The sequence below is a fragment of the Trachemys scripta genome, chromosome 11 (assembly GCF_013100865.1).
Source record: "Trachemys scripta elegans isolate TJP31775 chromosome 11, CAS_Tse_1.0, whole genome shotgun sequence".
NCBI lineage: Eukaryota > Metazoa > Chordata > Testudines > Emydidae > Trachemys > Trachemys scripta.
The window spans coordinates 6521062-6542974 of NC_048308.1; the positions used below are offsets into that span (position 1 = coordinate 6521062).

Here is a 21913-nt window from a genome sequence, read left to right on the forward strand (position 1 = left end):
ACACCCAAGCCAGGGGATGGTAAACAATGAAGTGGACGGATCACTGATACAGAGCAATCTGGATCTCTTGGTTAGCTGGGTATGAGCAATCAATACATGTTTTAATACAACTAAATGTAAGAGTACACCTCTAGGAACAAAAAATGCAGGCCATACTTACAGAGCGGGGGACTATCCTGGGTGACTCGGGGGGGGGGGGGGGGACGGACGGACAGGAAATTGGGAGTCATGGTGGAATAATCCACTGAACATGAGGTCCAAGTGCAACAGTGTGGCCAAAAGGGGTAATGCAATCCTGGGATGCATAAACAGGGAAAATTGAGTAGGACTAGAGAGATTCTTTCACCTCCGTATTTAGCACTGGTGTGACCTGCTGGAATACTTGTTGCTGTTCACGGTTCAAGACGATAGCTCAAAGAAGAGCCCCAAGAATGATTAAAGAATTAGAAAACCTGCCTTACAGTAACAGAGGGTCCTATGGCACCTTTAAGACTAACAGAAGTATTGGGAGCATAAGCTTTCGTGGGTAAGAACCTCACTTCTTCAGATGCAAGTAATGGAAATTTCTAGAGGCAGGTATAAATCAGTATGGAGATTACGAGGTTAGTTCAATCAGGGAGGGTGAGGTGCTCTGCTAGCAGTTGAGGTGTGAACACCAAGGGAGAAGAAACTGCTTTTGTAGTTGTCTAGCCATTCACAATCTTTGTTTAATCCTGATCTGATGGTGTCAAATTTGCAAATGAACTGGAGCTCAGCAGTTTCTCTTTGGAGTCTGGTCCTGAAGTCTTTTTGCCGTAAGATGGCTACCTTTACATCTGCTATTGTGTGGCCAGGGAGGTTGAAGTGTTCTCCTACAGGTTTTTGTATATTGCCATTCCTGTTCATGATGACAACAGCACCTTCTTTATCAGCCTCTTTGATGATAATGTCATGACAGAAGGAGGCTGCCAGACAACTCTCCAATACCAAATTCTACAGGCCACTTTCCTCAGATCCCACTGAGGAATACACTAGGAAACTGCACCATCTACTCAGGACACTCCCTACAGGAACAAATCAACATACACTTAGAATAACCCCAGTCGGGGCTCTATCTACTACCCAAGATCCACAAACCTGGAAATCCTGGATGCCCCATCATCTCGGGCATTGGCACTCTCACTGAAGGACTGTGTGGATATGTGGACTCCCTACTCAGACCCTACGCCACCAGCACTCCCAGCTATCTCTGTGAAACCACTGATTTCCTGAGGAAAAACTACAATGCATTGGTGACCTCCCAGAAAACACCATCCTAGCCACCATGGATGTGGAGGCTCTCTACACAAACATCCCACACTGTTCCTGACAGCTTGTATTCCATCTGTGTATCCCTGATGATGACACAGCACAGCTTGTTGCTGAGCTCTGTGACTTTATCCTCACGCACAATTATTTCAAATTTGGTGACAATATATACCTCCAGACCAGTGGCACTGCTATGGGCATCCGCATGGCCCCACAATATGCCAACATTTTTATGTCTGATCTGGAACAACACTTCCTCAGCTCTCGTCCACTCACGCCCCTTCTCTACCTAGGCTACATTGATGACCTCTTCATCATCTGGACCCATGGGAAGGAGACCCTGGAAGAATTCCACCATGATTTCAACAGCTTCCACCCCACCATCAACCTCAGCCTGGACCAATCTACACGGGAGGTCCACTTTCTAGACACCACAGTACAAACAAGCAATGGCCACGTTACCACCACCCTATACCGAAAACCCACCGACCGCTATGCCTACCTTCATGCCTCCAGCTTCCACCCCGGACACACCACACGATCCATTGTCTACAGCCAAGCGCTGAGGTACAACCACATCTGCTCCAACCCCTCAGACAGAGACCAACACCTACAAGATCTTCACCAAGCATTCTCAAAACTACGATACCCACACAAGGAAATAAAGAAACAAATCAACAGAGCCAGACGTGTACCCAGAAGCCTCCTGCTAGAAGACAGGCCCAAAAAAAGAAACCAACAGAACTCCACTGGCCATCACCTACAGTCCTCAGCTTAAACCTCTCCAATGCATCATCAGTGATCTCCAACCCATCCTGGACAATGATCCCTTACTTTCACAAACCTTGGGAGGCAGGACAGTCCTCGCCCACAGACAACCTGCCATTCTTAAGCATATTCTCACCAGCAACCACGCACCGCACCATAACAACTCTAACTCAGGAACCAACCCATGCAACAAACCTCGATGTCAACTCTGCTCACATATCTACACCAGCAACACCATCACAGGACCTAACCAGATCAGCTACAACATCACCGGCTCATTGACCTGCACGTCCACCAATGTTATATATGCCATCATATGCCAGCAATGCCTCTCTGCTATGTACATTGGCCAAACTGGACAGTCACTACGCAAGAGGATAAATGGACACAAGTCAGATATCAGGAATGGCAATATACAAAAACCAGTAGGAGAACACTTCAACCTCCCTGGCCACACAATAGCAGATGTAAAGGTAGCCATCTTACAGCAAAAAAACTTCAGGACCAGACTCCAAAGAGAAACTGCTGAGCTCCAGTTCATTTGCAAATTTGACACCATCAGATCAGGATTAAACAAAGACTGTGAATGGCTAGACAACTACAAAAACAGTTTCTTCTCCCTTGGTGTTCACACCTCAACTGCTAGCAGAGCACCTCACCCTCCCTGATTGAACCAACCTCGTAATCTCCATACTGATTTATACCTGCCTCTGGAAATTTCCATTACTTGCATCTGAAGAAGTGAGGTTCTTACCCCACGAAAGCTTATGCTCCCAATACTTCTGTTAGTCTGACAGGTGCCACAGGACCCTCTGTTGCTTTTTACAGATTCAGAGTAACACGGCTGCCCCTCTGATACTTGCCTTACAGTGATAACCTTCTCTTTGTTAGACTCAAGAGGCTCAATCTAGTTTAAGAGGTGACTTGTAAGTAACAACATGCGGAAGAAATATTTGATAATGGTCTCTTTAATCTAGCAGCGAAAGATCTAAAATGATGCAATGGCTGAAAGTTGAAGCTAGACCAATTCAGATTGGAAATAAGGTGTAACATTTTGAAGAGTGAGGGTAATTGACCACTGGAAGATTTCACCAAGAGTCATGGTGGATTCTCCATCACTAGCAATTTTTAAAGCAAGATTGGATGTTTTTCTAAAAGATCTGCTCTAGAAATTATTTTGGGGTCATTCTATATCGTCTGTTATACAGAGGGCCATACTAGATCATCACAGTGGTCCCTTCTGGCCTTGGGATCTAAATCTATGAACCATTAAGACCTAATCCTCCAGACCAACCACAAATCACATGTATAAACACCCCCACAGACTCCTGAGTTCCAATATCATGAACCAGTCCCAAAGCACGTGTCCAATTTCTCATAAGCACATAGTCAACCCAAAACCGTAACTTTAGCCTGGAATGCTATTTTTTCCTGGTAGTGCTCAAGATGTTCTGGGGCCTTGGGTATGCGACGTTTGGCATTTGTGGCAACTGTAACTTTTTTTTAAACTACAGTCAGGCAGAAAAAGAGGGAGGGGAAGCCACCAGGATCTTTTAAAAGGAGCTTTTTTAAATCTTCAAAAAATTTTAATTTTTTTGGATCAAAATTATTTTACTGAGAATTCAGTTGCACGCCAAGACATTATGGTTACTCTTTAGTGAAGAAAAGCAGTGCCTAAAGTGTTTAAGGGAAGGCTATAAATCTTGCTTTAAGGCCTCAATCCTGAAAAAATGCATGTGCTTAACTTTAAGCATGTGTGAGTGTTTGCAGGTTCAGGGCATAAATACGTATTGTGATGTTTGCTTTATTGCCTCTTCCCTCCGTCCGCGCCGCCCCCCCCCCCCCGCCGTGCTCTTTTTTATCCCCCTCTCCTTCTTCCCTCCGTCTATCCCTCCCCCATTCACTCCTCTGCTTTATTTCGCTTCTACNGAGCTTTTATTTAACTAATTATTTTTATTCCAGTATTACATCAGAAACAAGCCAGATCCTGCTGTTAACTGTAGCCTGCCACTGTCTGATTTGCCTCCTTTGTCCAGAACCCTGCCTTCTAAACTGACAAGTGACCTTTGCTCTCTGCAGCCACGCCATGCATTCTTGCATCACAATAACAGCTGTTCCACACTAGGGCTGGTCAAAACATGTATTTTGTTTTCAGCAGAAAAAAATTCCAAGAAAACAATATTTTTTTTTTTTTTATATTTGCATGTAACTTTTTTTGGGTTTTCATCAAAAACACCGAATCAACTTTTTTCTGCTGTCAACAAATGGAAGTTTTTTCTCACAGAACATTCTGTTTCAATAGACAGCCATTTTTTCACCACCCCCCAGAAAAAGGCTTTGAATAAACAGTTTTGAGTAGCTCTTCTCCACACATCTCATCACATCCGGAATTTAATTCAGCCATAGCCTGGAACTGCATTCTGGGAATCCCACTTGGCTTTAGAATCCTTATGCCACTGCTGTTGTACTGCCTCAAAGGTGAAACTGCAGCAGCCTTTTATATCTTTCCCTTTATTCATCCAGCATTAGAAAACTCGCCATACATCCCTGAGGTCAGCAAGTGGGGAAGAAAAGGACATTCTTGTTTGAAACTGCATGTGGTCCTTGCCATCCCCCTTGAGAGAAGAAAGGGTTTCTCTTACCTGTTTCCTTTGACTCTGTTCCTTAAGGGCCTGGTGCAAAGCCCATTAAGGTCAATGGGTGTCTTTTCCATTGAGTTATCTGGGCTTTTGATCAGGTTCTAGTAGGGACGGGCGCGACATCGCTTCACTGTGGTCCCGCACTCGCAATGCCGCGCGTCACCTGGGGAAGCGCATCAGCTGCCGCTGGGAGTGGTGCGAGGAGCGCCAGGAGCTGGGAGTCTGGGTGCCGCAGATCAGGTCCGACGACAACACCATCGTCACCCTGACAGCCAGGGGCTTGCTGGAGAGGACTCTGAAGGCCGCCATCCACTCGCTGTACGTGGAAACCCTGAAGCATAAACTGGACCAGGGTAAAGCCTTTGAGTTGACCAGCAAGTGGGACGCCAGCAACCACTTCCTCCCCATGGCTTCAACCGTTTCACCGACTGGTGGTTCATCCACCGTGCCCGGCTCAACTGTGTCCTGCTCAACGGAGCTGTCCACCACAGGAACCGAGACAAGTATTGCAGGAAGTGCGGCTACCCCAACGAGACCCTGCCCCACGTCCTGTGCAGCTGCAAACCCCACTCCAGAGCCTGGCAGCTGCACCACAATGCCATCCAGAACCGCCTGGTGACCGCCATCGCGCCACGCCTGGGGGAGATCTCCGTGAACTGCACCATCCCCGGTACCGACAGCCAGCTACGACCTGATGTGGTCGTCACCGATGAGGCCCAGAAAAAGATCATCCTCATCGATGTCACAGTCTCCTTTGAGAACAGGACTCCGGCATTTTGCGAAGCCCGAGCTCGTAAGCTGGAAAAGTACGCCCCCCTGGCTGACACCCTGAGAGCGAAGGGCTATGCGGTGCAGATGGACACCCTGATTGTCGGAGCCCTGGGCGCCTGGGACCCCTGCAACGAGCATGTGCTGCGGACCTGTGGGCTCGGTCAACGCTACGCATGTCTCATGCGGCGCCTCATGGTCTCAGACGCCATCTGATGGTCCAGGGACATCTACATCGAGCACATCACCGGCCACCGACAGTACTAGGAGGCGTGAGCCAGAGTGGTGACATTCTCCCACTATGAGAAAGGGACCAAGTGACCTTCTCCGTTGGCTCATATGAACTGGAACCATAAACTCCCTAAACATTAAATCTCACCAAATGAGGGTCAATCCATCCTCATCATCATATCCACTCATTATACTCCACACCTGAATATAGCCACTTTATGAACTTCATACCCTCGTATCTCAATGTCTGTACTTTGACCCATCAACCTTTTACTCTCAATCGGGGATATTGCAGATTATGTATTCCTCATGCCACTTTATCTTAAACCAAACTTTGCACCCTCGATAATCTGTGTTATTCCCTGATAACCAGAAACTTCTATGCTCAAACTCTGTTCACTATTTTTAACATCACAGAACAATACAAATCCTTAGACAGCTGGTCGCATGCTAGGTACATACTTTAGCATGAGTGGTTAAAGCAATACAGTCGGGGAGAAGCATGACAGAGGTGTAAAGATGCATCACGCTACCCTTCAGAGTCATCTGTCTTCCTTTAATTATACTTCATTTGCAGTTAAATCCTTCACTGGGTGATTTTTTTCTTTTTTCAATCCAGTGCTTGTAAAAAGGGATTAGGACTAGCTGTGGAGGATGTGATTGCCAAGTGAAGACATACGATGAGGGGGCTTTATAAGCATCTAGTGATGCAGAAGTAAATATAACACACAAGCTGGAATGGGTAGGCATTTGACAACTTTGTTCCAAAAACAGTCCACCTTCTTTGGAGTTCCTCTCCAAGCCTCTATGTTGTCCATGAGCTGTAATAATGTCCCAACATTGCCCTGTAAAATTCTTTGTGCTAACCAGCTCGGGTTTTTCCTCTCCTAAACAAGACCTACACCTGCCCTTCTTGTGTAACAGAAGCTGGCAACATGATGGAACTTTTTTAATTGGGCTATATAATTTCTTTACTCTCTTTCTCACTTGAACTAGGTTTAAATGCAATTTGCTTTTATTTCATTTTTCAGACGTTGGAGTCAAACCGGGGCTCTAACCCATCTACAGGGGGTTTGCTCTCTGAGCATGTTCAGGTCACTTACTCTCAGTGTCTCTTTTCCTAATTATAAAGAGGGGACAATAGTATTGCCCTACCTCATGGAGGTATTGTGAGACTTATTGGTAAGGAAGCACCTTAAGAGGATTGTATGGAAGATACTGCTATAAAAGTGCAATGATAACTATTAATGGTCCTAACCAATCCAGCTTGCAGGACTGTCCCTGCAGTGTTCGGGGCACATTGCTGGTGAATACTATAGAGTGCTTTATTAAATAAGGGACGGGCACCTAAAGGCAAGTGCTAACTGTGAATTATAGGATGCTGTCTCCGTAGGGATGTTTTATGAGAACAGGCTCCATTGTCTCTGCACTCAGCTATTTTCATTATTTCCTGCTGGCCTGTGAGGTCAAAGTGGCCATATCAGACTGGATTAGATGCAGTCACACACACAGAGTGTACAGGCACATGTGGCAGGTTAGAATTAAATAGCTCCCAGAGTTAATCTAATTTGGTTAGCTGTATCTTTAAGTGAGTTTTAGTCACCGATTTTTCTTGCCCCTCTTTCTGTACACAGGCTGAATTAGTAAGCAGCAGAGGATTTATTTTTTGTGTCACTGTTAAATGCCAATCTGGAATTATTATTCTGTACGTGGAGCCACCATGGAATGCTTGCCCAAGGCTAAAATTCCTAGGGGCTCAAGTCACACCCAGGGAAATGGGCGTCCAAAACCGCCTTGTTTCGCTGACCAGATGAAGGTTTGGTTGGCGTATTGCTGGACCTAACTTGTCATGATTGACTTGTCTGCACCGTTTGGAGGCTCCCTGGGCTAGATTCTCAGCTGGTGTAAAGCAGTGTAACTGCATTGACTTTGGATCTACACTGAACTCAACCAGCTGAGGATCCGATCCTCTGTAACATTTCAGACTGGGATAGTCTACTTCCCCCCTCCCCCCCCCCGGGCATTACTGTTACACACGTGTGTCTTTGTTTCTAAAGACCCACATAAACTCCAATTCTGTGCTCTGTCTCCTGATTGCTAAACCAGTTAGTGAAAGTGACCCATTCCCTGGGGGCCAGTGCGTGGTGACCCCTGCATTCTCCAGTGGTTTGTGCAGTCTAGTTTTAAGTGCCTCACCTTTTGGGACCTCCCAGTTACGAGGTTATGCCAATCTTTCTAGCAGCACTTACTAGAGAGAAGATTTTTTCCTGATATTCAGTTTGGTTTTCTTTTTAGTTTATGCCTTTGCTCCTAGTTGTTATATCTTTGTGCATACTACCCTAGGAGCCTGATCCAAACCCATCAAGTCAATGGAAAGACTCCAGTAGACTTGGATCAGGCCCTACATAATCATAATCCTGCTCCATCCTGTGTGTTTAAACCCTTGAAATAACTGCAGACAGTTATCGTGTGTGTGCGCGCTTGCTTGCTTGCTTGCTCGCTCAGGATCTCTCTGTCCTGCTTTGCATTTCTCACTGTGAGGCAGGATGTTGCTGCAGGTCTTAAGACCACTTGAATTTGACTGTCTGCTTTTCCACTAAAGAAGCTTGGGAATTGTCTGACCAGAAGGTGAAGGGTTGGGGTGTCTTCAGGCTCCTTCAATCTTGCCTGGTGGTGGTTGTTTTTTAATCAGGTAGTTTCACTGAATGAGCTAAATGTTAGCTTAAGCTGCTGCTTTTATTACTTGGGGTTTGTGACCTTCTAAGAGGCTTATTTTATTTTTGTCTTTCTGCCAGGAAAATGTCAATGTTGCAACATGGAAAACACAAGGCTTTGAATTCTTGCCTATTTGTCAGAGAAAAGGCCCTTTTTTACTAATAGGATCTTTACTCTGTTTGTTGAAATGGAAGCTGTTCTTTAGAGGGCTTCTCCGTCTTCGTAAAGGCCCTTTTCTTTCCCCCAAAGAAAGGGCAAGAATTCAAGTACTTGTGTTTTTCCATGTTACAACATCTGTGTGTTTAGTTAGAGCACAATGCAAAGGCTTATAAAGGCCGAAGTGTTTCCTCATTGCATGGCTTTCCCCTGCAGAAAACTATTGCATGATAAGAGCAGGATGGGAGCAACAGAAAGCTGACTAGGGCAAAGGCAAATCCATCCTGAAAACTGGTACAGTGAGCTAGTTTTCACTAGACATGGGCCCAAGATGTGGAGTTCAGATCCAGACCTGAACTCTTGCTCTCCCCCCACACAAACACACACCCCTACCTCCAGGGGGTTCAGATCTGGTTGTCTGGGTCAGATCTAACTTTAGTTTACACCAAAGAAGGAACACTGAATAATATTAAATATAAGTGTTACTTACAGTCAACTCTGCATGTGTTTACCACGCCCTCCCCACAGATATATTAATGGGAGTTATGCCTGTGGGCGTATGCTCCAAAAAGCTCAACCAGGTCCATGTTCTCTGGCTAATGGACCAAATTGTGGATTCAATATATTTCGCTCCGTTCAGAGCCTAGATTCACTGGGCTAAATTCATCCCTAGTGTAACTCCACTGAAGTCCCTCAACTGCTCTAGGGATGAACTTGTTTGTATCTTGCAGTTGCTGCAGCCAAGTGTTAAACCCAGCACCTCCTGCAATTCAGAAGGCTCCCAGAGGGATAGCTTCCAGCTGACCTGATAAAATGGAGCCATACAAGCTTAGGGATGGAAACCACCCATTTGCTTGACTCAAACCCTGCAAAGACTAATGCCTGTGCATAACTTCACTCATGCAAAGTAGCTGTATTGAAGTCAATGGGGCTACTTAAGTAAGTTAAGGTAAGCACATGCATCAGTCTTTGCAGGCCAGGATCAAGGCTCTAGTCTGTTCCACAGCTGAGGTGTGATTGCCCCATATAGCGGGGATTCCACCACCTCCACTGAGTGACTGCTCCCCTGCCGAATGGGTGTCACCATTGAGTAATCTCTCTTCTCGCTATTCACCCGAAAGCTTCCTTTGCTTGATATACCCCCTTGCTTCCCCATTCACCAAGCCTGTTAGAACTGAGTTACTCAGCAGGAAGTTCTTTGCGTATCCTGAGTCAGATTTCGAATCTCACTAGATGGAGTGGGGAGACATCACTGTCCAGGTCAATATTGGGACTTCAATGTCCGCAATATGTGTTGCCAAATGAGAGAGAATCTTAACTGCAGATTTGAGAGAAGAAATCCTGTAATCTATGTATCTCTACTTATTATTTCTGTCCAGACTGGGTAGACTAGCCTCATGCAACAGTGAGACTGGGAATTGGAGAAGAACCTAAGGGAGTTAAGTACTCCATTCCCATTGAAATCACACATCCCTTAGGCTCCTCTGGAAATCCCAGCCCAAGCAAACTCTTACTCAGAAGAATAGTACTATTGACCTCAGTGCCTCCAGATAAGCTCCCTTAACGTCAGTGGGGATTTTTGAATCAGTAAGGACCATTGATATGAATGAGTTTTAGACTTGAGTCCTTTCCCTCTAAACAAAGTAAATTGTTAATCAGCCATAAAAAATGCGGGTGGTTTGAGTATTTTGTGCCCAAAACTTTAAGTGCAAAAAACCCACAACACTTAAACTACACCAAAAAGTTGTACAAATCTATTACTAAAAATGCTTTTATTTTTCTAATAGTCATTTTGTTTTAGATTTAAACTTGACACAACACAATGCTGCAGGGGAATTGTTAGCATGGGAAAACCCTGAAGGAGAAATAGACAAGATGTGAATGAAACTGACGAGTCAATATTTTTATTGCCTGAACTAAGGGGATTGCAGGGTGCTGGGGAAAGCCTACATTGTGGGCAAGTAAGTTGGATTTTAAACATTATTTTGTTTTCTGTAATCTAAGGACTTTTGTCATGTGAGATAGATAATTTTTTTTTTTTAAACCTGACCGTGTCCTTCTTTTAAAATACAGTTGGTATTTGCTTTTTGTCTATTTTTTCCTTCGGGTTCTCCCGCATAACACAGTGCTGCAAGGAAATGTTTAACTAAATCAAAATGAGCGTTCAAAAAAATCATTTTTGTAATGGATTAATCTCTGAGTAGCCATCATATGTGGTCACCTCACAGTCTTTAATGGTTTTTATCCCCACGAGACATGTGAGATAGGGAAGTGCTGTTAGCCTTGTTTTATATATAGGGAACTGAGGCCCAGTCGGGCAATGCCTTCTACCTTTTTAAAAGATGGATGGTAGCCCAGTAGACAGCTCTTCAAAAAGTTGGCTTTTAATGATCTGGTGAAAGCCATGTTTATTGGTCAGAGCAGGTTCTTGGCAACAGGACTCTTCCTGGGTTCCGTTTCCAAGTTCTATTACGGATTCACTGAGGTGCTAATCCTGCAACATACCAAGCGTTGCCAAGGAGATGGTGAGCAACCTGGGCCTTGAAGGATTGAGTTTTTAACCACTCTGTGCCTCACTTTAGCCATAGGTAAAATGGGAGGAAACTACTTTCTTCTTCAAGTGCTGATCCCTGTGTGTATTCCACTGTGAGTGAGTATGTGCTGCATGTACCCGAGACCACAGATTTCTAACTAGTAGTGTCCATTGGTCCACGCCTGCACAGTTCCTCCCCTCATGCTCTGTACCGAGTGCATAAGTGGAGGTGCGGATCAGTGCCTCTCCACTTCCTTCTGACCAGCACGGGGCCTAGGCCCGAATCTTCTGTGTCTGTAGCAATCTTCAGAATTGGCAAATATATCTGTATGTAGTTTTACCATTCTTAGCGTCTGAGTAGTTTCAGTGTTTTTATAGTCTAGTTCATTTGAGTCTTCCCCCACCTTGGGGAGCTTCTCCCCAAGGAGAAGGACTATGCCCAGAATCCTGGAGTTAAATGACTGTTTGTCCTACACATCCTCCTTTTCCATCTGAAACTAATGCCAGCACTGCCTTGAGAAGGTGCCCAGCGCTGCCAACTGCAGCATTTGTTACTCCTTCTCTCCCTGAACATATAAGGGACAAGAGTTTTGCCTGTGGAAACACTTCCTGGAAAATGCCCTGAGACACTAGTCAGATCCAGGCTGGGGAGACCCTACTGTATGATGGCCTCTGAGCACACACTCCAAAGCAGAGCCCGAAACCGCTAAGCCTAAGGAATGCCTCAGGCCTCTTGCAAGAGTAAGGGACATTGTCATGGCCATACGGAAGAAACTGGGAAGAAACTACTCCAGTGAGAGAGCGTCCTGCTTGTACAAGACTTTCTGATCTCCAAAAAAGTGTTCTATAATTGCTACCTACTATTAATATTTTTGTACTTCAGCTGTTCCTATTACTGGACCCATCAATGTCAGAACAACACCTGAGAAGGGGTGTAAATTATATCTAGAACATATGTGTACCTGGTATATCCTCTCTCCCAGTTTACATAGCACTGAACACTTAGACTCTAAAGGAATCTGCTAGAATTTTTAAACTGGGGCTCTTGGCAGTCACTTACATGACCCTTAACTATTCACACAATCTAAGGCTACGTCTACACTACCCGCCTGAATTGGCGGGTAGAAATCGATCTCTCGGGGATCGAATTATCGCATCTCGTCGGGATGCAACAATCGATCCCCGAATCGACGCTTGTACTCCACCAGCGCAGGTAGGAGTAAGCGCCGTCGGCGGGGGAGCCACGGTGGTCGATTTGCCACAGTCCTCACAGCAGGGTAAGTTGGCTCGGATATGTCGAATTCAGCTACGCTATTTGCGTAGCTGAATTTGCGTATCTTAAATCGACTCCCTCCCCCCCCCTCCCCATAGTGAAGATGTAGCCTAAGATGTACTGAACCTTCATCCCTTTCTGTTTTATAGTTTAGTTGTGGCCTGGCCTGGATTAACCAATGTACGCTCTCAGCAGGGGCCCTCACCATCAGATTTGGGAGGGTGGCACTACACCAGGCCACACCTGAGCAGTACGGTGACCCCATGCACCAGATCGCAACGCCACTCACTCAACTTTGGCCCGAAGGGTGGCTGGGGTCTGGTGGCGTTGCGATCTGTTGCATGGGGTCACCATACTGCTCAGCTTTGGCCCGGCTGCCCCTCTGTCATGACAGGGGAGTCGTCTGGGCCAAATTGAGTAAAGATGGAGGTCTCCAGTTCCATGATGTGCAGGGCCCCAAAATGCTTTAACCTGGTGCCAGATACTGTTTTACAACTGGAATGCTCACTCGCCTTTCTATGAACACCGTGACCAGAAGTCCTTTAAATAGAAGCTGCTGACCCGGCAACTCTGTTGATGGTGGCAAAGGTCCAAGTGAGGCAGGAGCCCACCCCCATGATGTCAGAGTCTGGTGTTCTGTGCTGCCCCAAGGGAGTAGTAACTGGAGACCGTAATGTTCGCTGATTCCATAACTAAGGAGGGAGGAGAGGGAGCTCCAGAGGGGAGGTTGTAGAAATGTTTACGTGTCTCATGGAAGGCTTGAGCTCTTGGAGAGCAAGGAAAATATTTCTCTAACAAGGCTAGTCTGCAGAATGGTGTGCTGCAATAGAGAGTGATACACAAAGCATCCCTGCCTGAACAGTGTATCTGTAAGTCATGCACAAGACCGACCGGGCAAAGCAAACACCAGAAGGGCTGAGGAATTCCGCAGGAAAAACCATAGGATGTGGCAAGCCTTCGATCCGAGGTTACAGATTGAATCTGCAGCCGATTTTGGATGGAGGGCCATGCTGCAGTAAGAGCCCTGGGGAAGGGATTCTCCTGACTCAGCCAGAATTCTCCCAAGGACTCTAGGGGAGGGAGTGCAGTGGAGGATGGCTCCAGGGTACAGCTCGTCCCTGCCCCACCAGAGATACTGGCTGGTGTGGGATTGGGACTGTGGCATCGCCTTCTCTGTGTGGAGTCTGCCCCCACGCCTCCATCCAATTGTAGCTGGTCCTTGTTCATGGGTACAAGGAATGGGTGGAGGGATGAAGCTTCTCCCATCCTCTTCCTCCCCGTACCCATTTTCTTGGCTCCATGCGCTTCAGCCCAAGGCATGGAAATTGACGAGACATAAAGTAGCCCAGGTTGTCTCACTGTAATTTGCACTAAAGGACAAGCCTGCACCCTTAGCTTCCAAGGTTCTAGAGGAGTGGGAGGAGATGATGTATAACTGTTCCACACTCAGTGCTGCTAGCATTTGCTTACCCGTTTACTAGTTCCAGGTTTGCATTCCTTGCAATCAGGAATGAGTCCTTCGGTTTCAGGGGCAGCTGTATTCGACAGTTAATTTGGGAGTAGCAAAGGGCCTGCATGCTGGGTCTGGGAGAAGGTAGGCCCCATGATGTGAGGTTTTAGAAGTTCTCTCAACACACTACCTATGATCTCCAAAAGCTTGTGCTATGACCAATCACTTTTCCTTAATATGAAGGCCTAATGCACAGGGGCAGATAGTAGACCACACTTCTACAGGTGTTCTGTTTGGCAGGTTGGCATGGCTGGCTACTGATGTTGCCTCTGCAGGTACCACCAGGACTGAAGCAGCTCCAGGGGGCTTATCCTCTAGAAACCAAGGCAGCCTCCACATCTGACGCAAACAAGGAGTGCCTCGTTAGGGTCACAAACCTGCACCACAAGAGAACCCTGTGTCACGCACCCTCAGTCTAGTCAATAGATTGCTTTTGGCCCGATGCCTCCTTTTCTGGTGTGTAGGTGGGCAGCAAATGCTGATAGGCAACGTGTCCAGTTGCCCCAGCTCTCCGCTTTACTTTTCTAACTCAGTACCTTCCCTACTCATTTGAATAGCCAATATCCCACTCTGTATAGTGTTCTCATTTCTGCTTGGAGGATCCCATGTTAGCTGCTCCCCCTCTGCTTCCTCTCATGCTTCATGACTTCAAAGGTCACCATTTTGGGGCATTCCTGCTGCCTACGGAAGTGAACCTATGCGTGCAGATTTGGCTTACTGAACCCATTGGAATGCATCGGACCTGAGGTCCTGTAGGCTGCCTCAGAGAATGGCCAGCACAGGATGCATCAGAGGAAGGCTGTAAGAATCCTGCAGTAAGCCAACATGAGATAACCCTCCCCCCTCATCCTATTGGCTTCAGGGCCCAAGCCAATCACTACGCTTTTATATCCCTTCTGAAATGTTTATTACCTATAACTCTGGACATTCTTAATAAATCTCCAGTCTCTTTTTTAGAATCCTATTAAGTCCTTGACCTCCATGACTCCCTGTGTTTCTTCCCATGCCTTCCTTCCACCCTTGTTCCCCTGCACAGGTGGGTTTGATTGGCAAACTAAGCCTCCAGCACTGGTAATAAAACATGAAGAATCTCCAGTATTTCACTGTGAAACAGGTGATGTAGAATGACTGAAGAAGGGCAAAACTGAGGTTGACGCTCATGGCTCCGTTCCTCCAGCATTCTTAGGGTATATCGATTATGTGAGAGACACTCCTAGCTCACCATGGCTAGAGCAAGAAGTTGAGGGTTAGTTTGTAACAAGGGAGATTTAGGTTGGATATTAGGAACAACTTTCAAATTACAATATAAGGATGGTTAAGTACTGGAACAGGTTACTTCGGAGGGGTGTGGAATCCCCATCATTGGAGGTTTTTAAGAACTGATAAAACAAACACCTGTCAGGGATGGTCTAGGTAGTCTTAATCCTGCCTCAGCACCAAGGGATGGGCTAGATGACTTCCTTAAGTTCCTTCTAACCCTACATTTTTTCCCCCGCCCTTCAAGATGATCCCTGCTTACTGCGCTAAACTAAAATGAAACCTTTCCAAGATCCTTCTCAATATGTCCTCATAGGATACCTCTCTCCCCCCCCCCCCAATTTAAAACCTGGCGATTGATTTAACCCTGGGACGGAGAATCTCCACTCCCCTTAAGTATCTACGTTCAGTGTTTATTTAGAATACAGATGTCGTTTCCTCCTGCTCTGGCTCCTAATGTAGCTTACTGGGACCCCAGCTACATAGGAATGAATTACAGAGACAGAAAAAGGAGACTAGCCCATTGGAGCCGGTGTGGGGCTGGAGCATAGCAGTCACTGCCCATAGCGGTTGCTACTCTGACAGTGGTGTTCTGGTGGGGTATGGTACGGGTGACCAATTGCTAAGCAGCATCACTGACCGATGCAGGACATAAGCACACTCACAGAAGCCTGATTAGACTGCAGACTGAACCTCAGACAGGGCGGTCACTTAAAACTTGACTCTCTTTCCTAGCCAGCCAGTGGCTTTAGGGTGATCTATTTAGGAGTGGCCCTGAGGCTCTCCTCCTTTGGCCGGGAGCAAAAAAGTGTGCAAAATAATTCTTTGGTCTTGGACAAGGGCTGTAAACAAAAAGCAATTTATTCCAATGTGTGGCCCAGCTCCACGTGGTCAGCTGGCTAATGGAGTAGCCGAGTCATCTGAACTGATGTCTACCTCCCCTCCTAGTCTCCTGTGTGGGGAAACGGCGAGATTGGCAAGGCAGAAATTGAGGCTATTAGCCATGACCAGTCAAAGAGCTGATGCACCTAATTCAGCATCCTGCTTTTGGTAGCAACCGATGCTTGTTGCTTTGGAGGAAGGTGGAAGCCATCTAATCCTGTGCTGGGATGGTAGGTGTAGCGAAGGAGAGAGTACAATAAAGGTTGGATAGCAATGGCACAATGCTGGGGGGGAGGAGGGGGGCTGATAGCACTTCTCACTTGACTAGCTCGTGTGGTTAGTAATGTTTTGTGATTCCCCAACCAAACCTTCTACTTGATTTGACCAAGGAAGCAAACCAGTAACCTTGAATGGCACCTGTCAGATCTCGACAGTCATCTCGAAGGTAGGAACGTGAAGAAAGATGTAATGTAGTGACGGCAGTGCCAGCAGAATGACTAACCATCTTCTCCCCTCCTCCCCTATACTAGTCCTAGACACTGCGGGACAAGAGGAGTTCAGCGCTATGCGGGAGCAATACATGCGGACGGGGGACGGGTTCCTTATAGTCTATTCAGTCACGGACAAAGCCAGCTTTGAACACGTGGACAGGTTCCACCAACTCATCCTCCGAGTCAAAGACAGGTGAGTGCACTGGAGGGAAGAGCTCCCTTAATGCGAATCCTTGCTGCTTTGGAGGCATTATGCTCCAGCGGGTAGAGCACTGCACTGGGACTCACAAGATCTGGGTTCTAGTCCTAGCTCTGCCACTGACCTGCTGAATGACCATGGGCAAGTCACTTCCCCACTCTGTGCCTCAGTTTCCAGATCCATAAAATGGGGTAAAGTCACTTACCCTCCTTTGCCAAGTGCTTTGAGATCTATAGATGGAAAGCGCTGAGAACTAGGTGGAATTATTATTATTTATTATTCAATGAACAGCATCTCTGTGTACTTGCATTTAGGTGTCTGAGAATGAATGGTTGATGGAAGATTTACATGGGGTGGATAGTTCAGTTGTCTAACACTTGTGAATAAAAGAGACAAGGCAATATTCAAGCTCTAAACCAGTGGTAAGCCAATACTTCAGAAAGATCAAAGAGGAAGCTCGCAGGGTCTTTTTAGCTTGTTAATAATTCACTCTTCTCCATCCTATCACGTAAGTGTTTTCCATTCACACTGGGTGGAGTGTGAATTTAGATCATGCATCCCTGCAGCTTTAAAGCACTTAATTTTTCGATTCATAATTTTTTTTAATCAAGGGAGCGCTCAAGAGAAGTTGCCAGAGGGAGTCAGTCCTTGTTGCTGGCTTTTTGGCTCTGAATAACTCCCCAAAAGGAGGGGTGGACTTATGAGAGGTTTACTGCTGGAATGCTTTTCCACTGAAGTGTCCAATACAAAGCCCACAAGAGTGGGAAATAAAGGAAAAGCTACCCTTTTACTGCATCTAGATGAACATAAATAGCAATCATTTTATTTGCCTCCTAGATACAGAAGTGGGATTTTCTCCATATCTACCGCATTCTCTTAAAACGTGAGCCTAAGCTAGGTCGACAATGAAGTCTTTGTAAGTTGAGAGAGAACAAGACAGTGTTCTATAACCTGTTATGAATAGACATGCGTTTTATCTAATTTAAATTCAATGAAAATGGGTCATCCTTTTGGTTTTGATATGAAACTTTCCTCTCTCCCCTAACCCCTTCAGCGATGTTAACCCAAACACAACAGCTTGTGTATGAGAACTGGGAAGTGAAATTGACTAGAAAGAAAAATGTTCTCCTCTATGCACTTCACTCAGGTTGAGCTGGAAAAAGTAAACAAGCAGTTCAAATGCTAAAAAGTAAAGTTAGCTTATTTAAAAGCTGGAATCATTTTAATTAGCCAACGCTCTATTAGCAGCCTGGGTAAAGGGTTTTCATACTACGTGGCACTGAATTCTGAACTGAGCTCGGTAGTTACTCCAGATTCATACCAGTGTAACTGAACAGAATTTGGCTGTGTTTTCACATAACAATCCTATGTCCCCCTTAAGCATTTATTTTTGGAGATTTGAAATCCAAGAGGTTTCCTTCTTTGGAAGAGTTGTTTAAAAGACAGTACTTTTTTCAGTACATTTAACTGTTGTGTAGTCAATAGCTGCATTTGCCTTGTTCAACTAGCAATCATACAACTCACTACAGGGAACAATGTCCGGAGTTTTATTTCTGACGTAAACAAGGCAAATTACATACTGTTCAAATTTAGTCGGTTTCTACTACTGTGCTGCCAACCAGAGAAGAATGGATCGTTGAAGAGAGCAAAGCATTTACCCCAGAATAGATATAGAATCAAGATCCATTATTGCTCAGACATTTAATTAAATCCATATTATCATAATTAACTGTAAGAGTAAATGGAAATTCAAAAACCTGTGTTCAGTGCATCTCCAGCCACAGTTATGAAGCAGTATGTCCGAGAAAAGACAGAGTCCTTCTCTGTCTCAGTGGAAAAAAAGACATGGAAACAGATGCTGAAAATTCATTTGAACTTAAAGTAACTCCAGTCAAAACTTTTATACAAATAAGTAAGGCTTGCTACTTGTTATGGCAAATAGGAAAAAATGCTGGCCCATGATATTTTATTATATATTTTTTTCCAAGAAGAAATAGTTGGGGAAAATCAATTGTTTTACAGTAAAATAGTAAAAACCATTTCATCTTTATTTAGCAGTTTCAAAACTAGTTAAACCCCATTCAATACTCCACTCCATTGGATGTACATAGGGCCTGGGTAAAAATTCATGGGAGAGTCTTGCTCAGTAGAATACTAGCATTAATGACCAATCATGATTGTTTTGGGAGGCGGGACCTAAAAGACACATGGCCAGATCCTCAGTTGGTGTACACTGGCATAGTTCCATTGATCTATGCTGATTTACACCAGGTTAGGATTTAGCCCAGTTTTTGTCATAGAAGCCATAGAAGTGTCTGTAGACTGTTAGAGCAATTATTGTAAAGTTAGGCAACTTTAGATACTTAAGGATAGTAGTTCACCCCCTTGTATTTTTAGAGGCAGGAGGCACTAGGTAATAGTATTGTTTCTGTAGTCCACCAGCTCCTGAATAGGGAATATTCCAAATAGGCCTTCAGCATATTTTTGGTACCTCACAATAACTGTGTATTGAAATCAATTTGTTGTCAGCCACGAAAATATTCCCAGTATGTTCCTCTGCGCCTCTCCCCCGCCCCCCCCCCCCCCCCCCAATAATGTTGCCATATGGACACTGCATCATTTCCCTCCAGTTCTCATTTGCAAGCATAGTTCTGAGACATGGCTTGAGTGAAACTAATCAGAAGCCATAACAAGAAATGTTGGAAATCTGCCCATTTTCTCTTGATTACAATGTCTTTGGATGCCTACGCTCATTTTCTTCCATGCATATGGACCAATATTAGTTAAGTACTGAAGCTGTGTAACTGATGGGAATCTTGGATCATGGTGGAACTTTTTCTTAAACTATAAGAAAACAGCAGCTTTGATCACTTACAGGCACATCAGCTGTTTATGTGTGTAACTTGTAATGTGCTAGCTACCAAGGAAAATATCTTGCCTAGGTAATGTATAAATATATAGGGGTCCTGCTTTTGTGATCATGTATGATTGCTTGATCCTGCTTGTAATTATAACTAGGCTTGGCAGAATTTGATTTTTATTTTTTATAATTTCAAAAGATAATATTGATGTTTATTTTTAAGCTTTTTTTAGATTTTTATCAATTTTCACAATTCCATGAAGTTTTGGGCTTTAAGCATTTTTTCTGTTTTTAATTGATTTTCAGTTTTAACAGTTGCAGGAAATTAGGGGGAGGGGGACTGATCATTATTTTATGACCGTAGACCTTGAGATTCAAAAGTTAAAACTTTCTACACTGTTAACACAATTGTCAATATCACATGTCAAAATGTACAAAGTAAAAATTCTTAAATCAACAAATCATATGTTTTCACTATTCATTCACTAGTCCATTTGTTACATGTGTAATGCAAAAGTCTAAATCCCTGGATTTTGGCTCTCATAAATTCTCAGGCAGCATTTTTCATTGATAATAATCAAAATATACAGATAAAGAAAGTGTTTTTCATCAGTTTGTGTGTGTACAGTGAAATCTGTTTACCAATATTTACCGATTAAAAATCTAATCCTTCCAAGTCTAATTATAACTAATCTGCTAAATGCCCACATGCTGCATCTTTCTAGCTGAAAATGCTAGATGTTGGTAGTCTCTGAAAAGGAAGCTTACACTGAGAGTCTCCTCCTATTGCTTTCTTGCAGAGAGTCTTTTCCAATGATATTGGTGGCCAACAAAGTTGATCTAATGCATTTGCGGAAAATCACTCGAGAACAAGGAAGAGAAATGGCAACTAAACATAACGTAAGTTCGTGGGTGTGTCTTTGTTTGCATGTTGTTTTGGCAGTTGCACTGCTTTTAAGTTCCATTACAGGCATTCAGAATGGGATTCATTCCGCATTTGGAGTTTAATTCTCTTATAATTAAACACTTGCAATTCCATTTTCAAATAAAAGGCAAAGAAAGTAGTAGAAAGAGAGATTACTTCCAGTGGGGCCAGTTCTGTACACCATACTATAGCAGAGCTATGATGATAAGAAAGTCATTAGAGAGATAAGGTGGGTGAGGTAATATCTTTATTGGACCAATTACTGTTGGTGAGAGAGACAAGCTCTTCAGGTCTGGAAAAGGAACCTCTTCCCTCTCCCCCCAGCTTCTCAAAAGCTGGTCTCTCTCACCGGCAGAAGATGGTACAACAAAAGATATTCCCTCACCACCCCCTGACCTCTCTAATATCTTGAGACCCGCATGGCTACAGCTACACTGCACACATGATCATAAAGTCATGTAATGCAAGTTATTTGCGGGTGGATGGAATGTGCCTGTAAGATGGACAAAATGCACTCTTCAAATGAAAATGCAGAAAAGGTAGTTAGAGATACACAGGGCCTGATTCTGATCTCGGACGGTTGTCAATCAGGAGTAAGTCCATTAATGATGATGAAATTACATGAGTGTAAAACCCATATAAATCAGACCCAATATCTCAGTTCCCTGTTATCCATACTGCAGTTTGGCTCCAGAAATGGCTCCCAAGTAAGATTATAATCACCATTATACTAGGTTAATCCCTTCTAAATGCCCACAGTCATGGAAAAGACTTAATGGAACTTGCCGCATCCCAATGGATAACATAACGTGAATTATTCAGGGTATATTTATTCCCACCCCTGTAAAGCTTTTGTGGAAGAGCAGAGAGCCAGTCAACCTAAACTAGAACAACACACAGCTCTTGTGTTGTGCTCGGTTTCAGTGGTGTGGAAGGTGCTGTATGTGCAAATGCAGAATTTTCAAATGCAATATCAGAAGCCAGGGTTACAAATACGGCTCTTTGCTAGGTCTGTACACTACAAGTGACCACAAAAGTCCATTTGGCTGCCAATAGAAAATGACCTTCTCTGTCACCTGAACAGAAGCTTTTCTAAGTCTGAAAGGTAACTGTAGAAATCACCATTCAAGGACTTTAAAATGCAGTGTAGCAAGGAAGGAATCTTTGGCAGGTGTTAGTTTTTTAGCAATCTCCAACAAACTTCTGGCAGGTATGGTAAATAGTTTGTCTTTGTTTGTGTGGTCTTCATGTCCTCAAGTATATCTCAGGGGGAAAAAGAACATCTCTCCTAATAAACTCTGCAATTACTCTCCCCGCCTCCTCTCCCCCCCCCCCCACCCCCAAAAAATCTGGAACTTTATGCTTCCAGCTGTTTTGTATGTTGCACATTTTATAGGATGGGGTGATCTTTGGTAGTGT

At 44.6% G+C, this 21913-nt stretch overlaps 1 protein-coding gene across 4 annotated transcripts in view; it reads left to right on the forward strand.

Moving 5' to 3' along the window:
- MRAS (muscle RAS oncogene homolog) overlaps positions 1-21913 on the forward strand; it is a 65971-nt gene that overhangs the window by 34960 nt on the left and 9098 nt on the right. For all 4 annotated transcript variants that reach the window (XR_004647676.1, XM_034785755.1, XM_034785756.1 and 1 more), the window contains 2 exons: positions 16550-16703; positions 20370-20469. Coding sequence is in view for 3 of the 4 variants with exons in the window: in XM_034785755.1 (XP_034641646.1) it covers positions 16550-16703; positions 20370-20469 (254 nt within the window). In the remaining variant the exon portion in view is untranslated. The remainder of the gene's footprint in view (positions 1-16549; positions 16704-20369; positions 20470-21913) is intronic.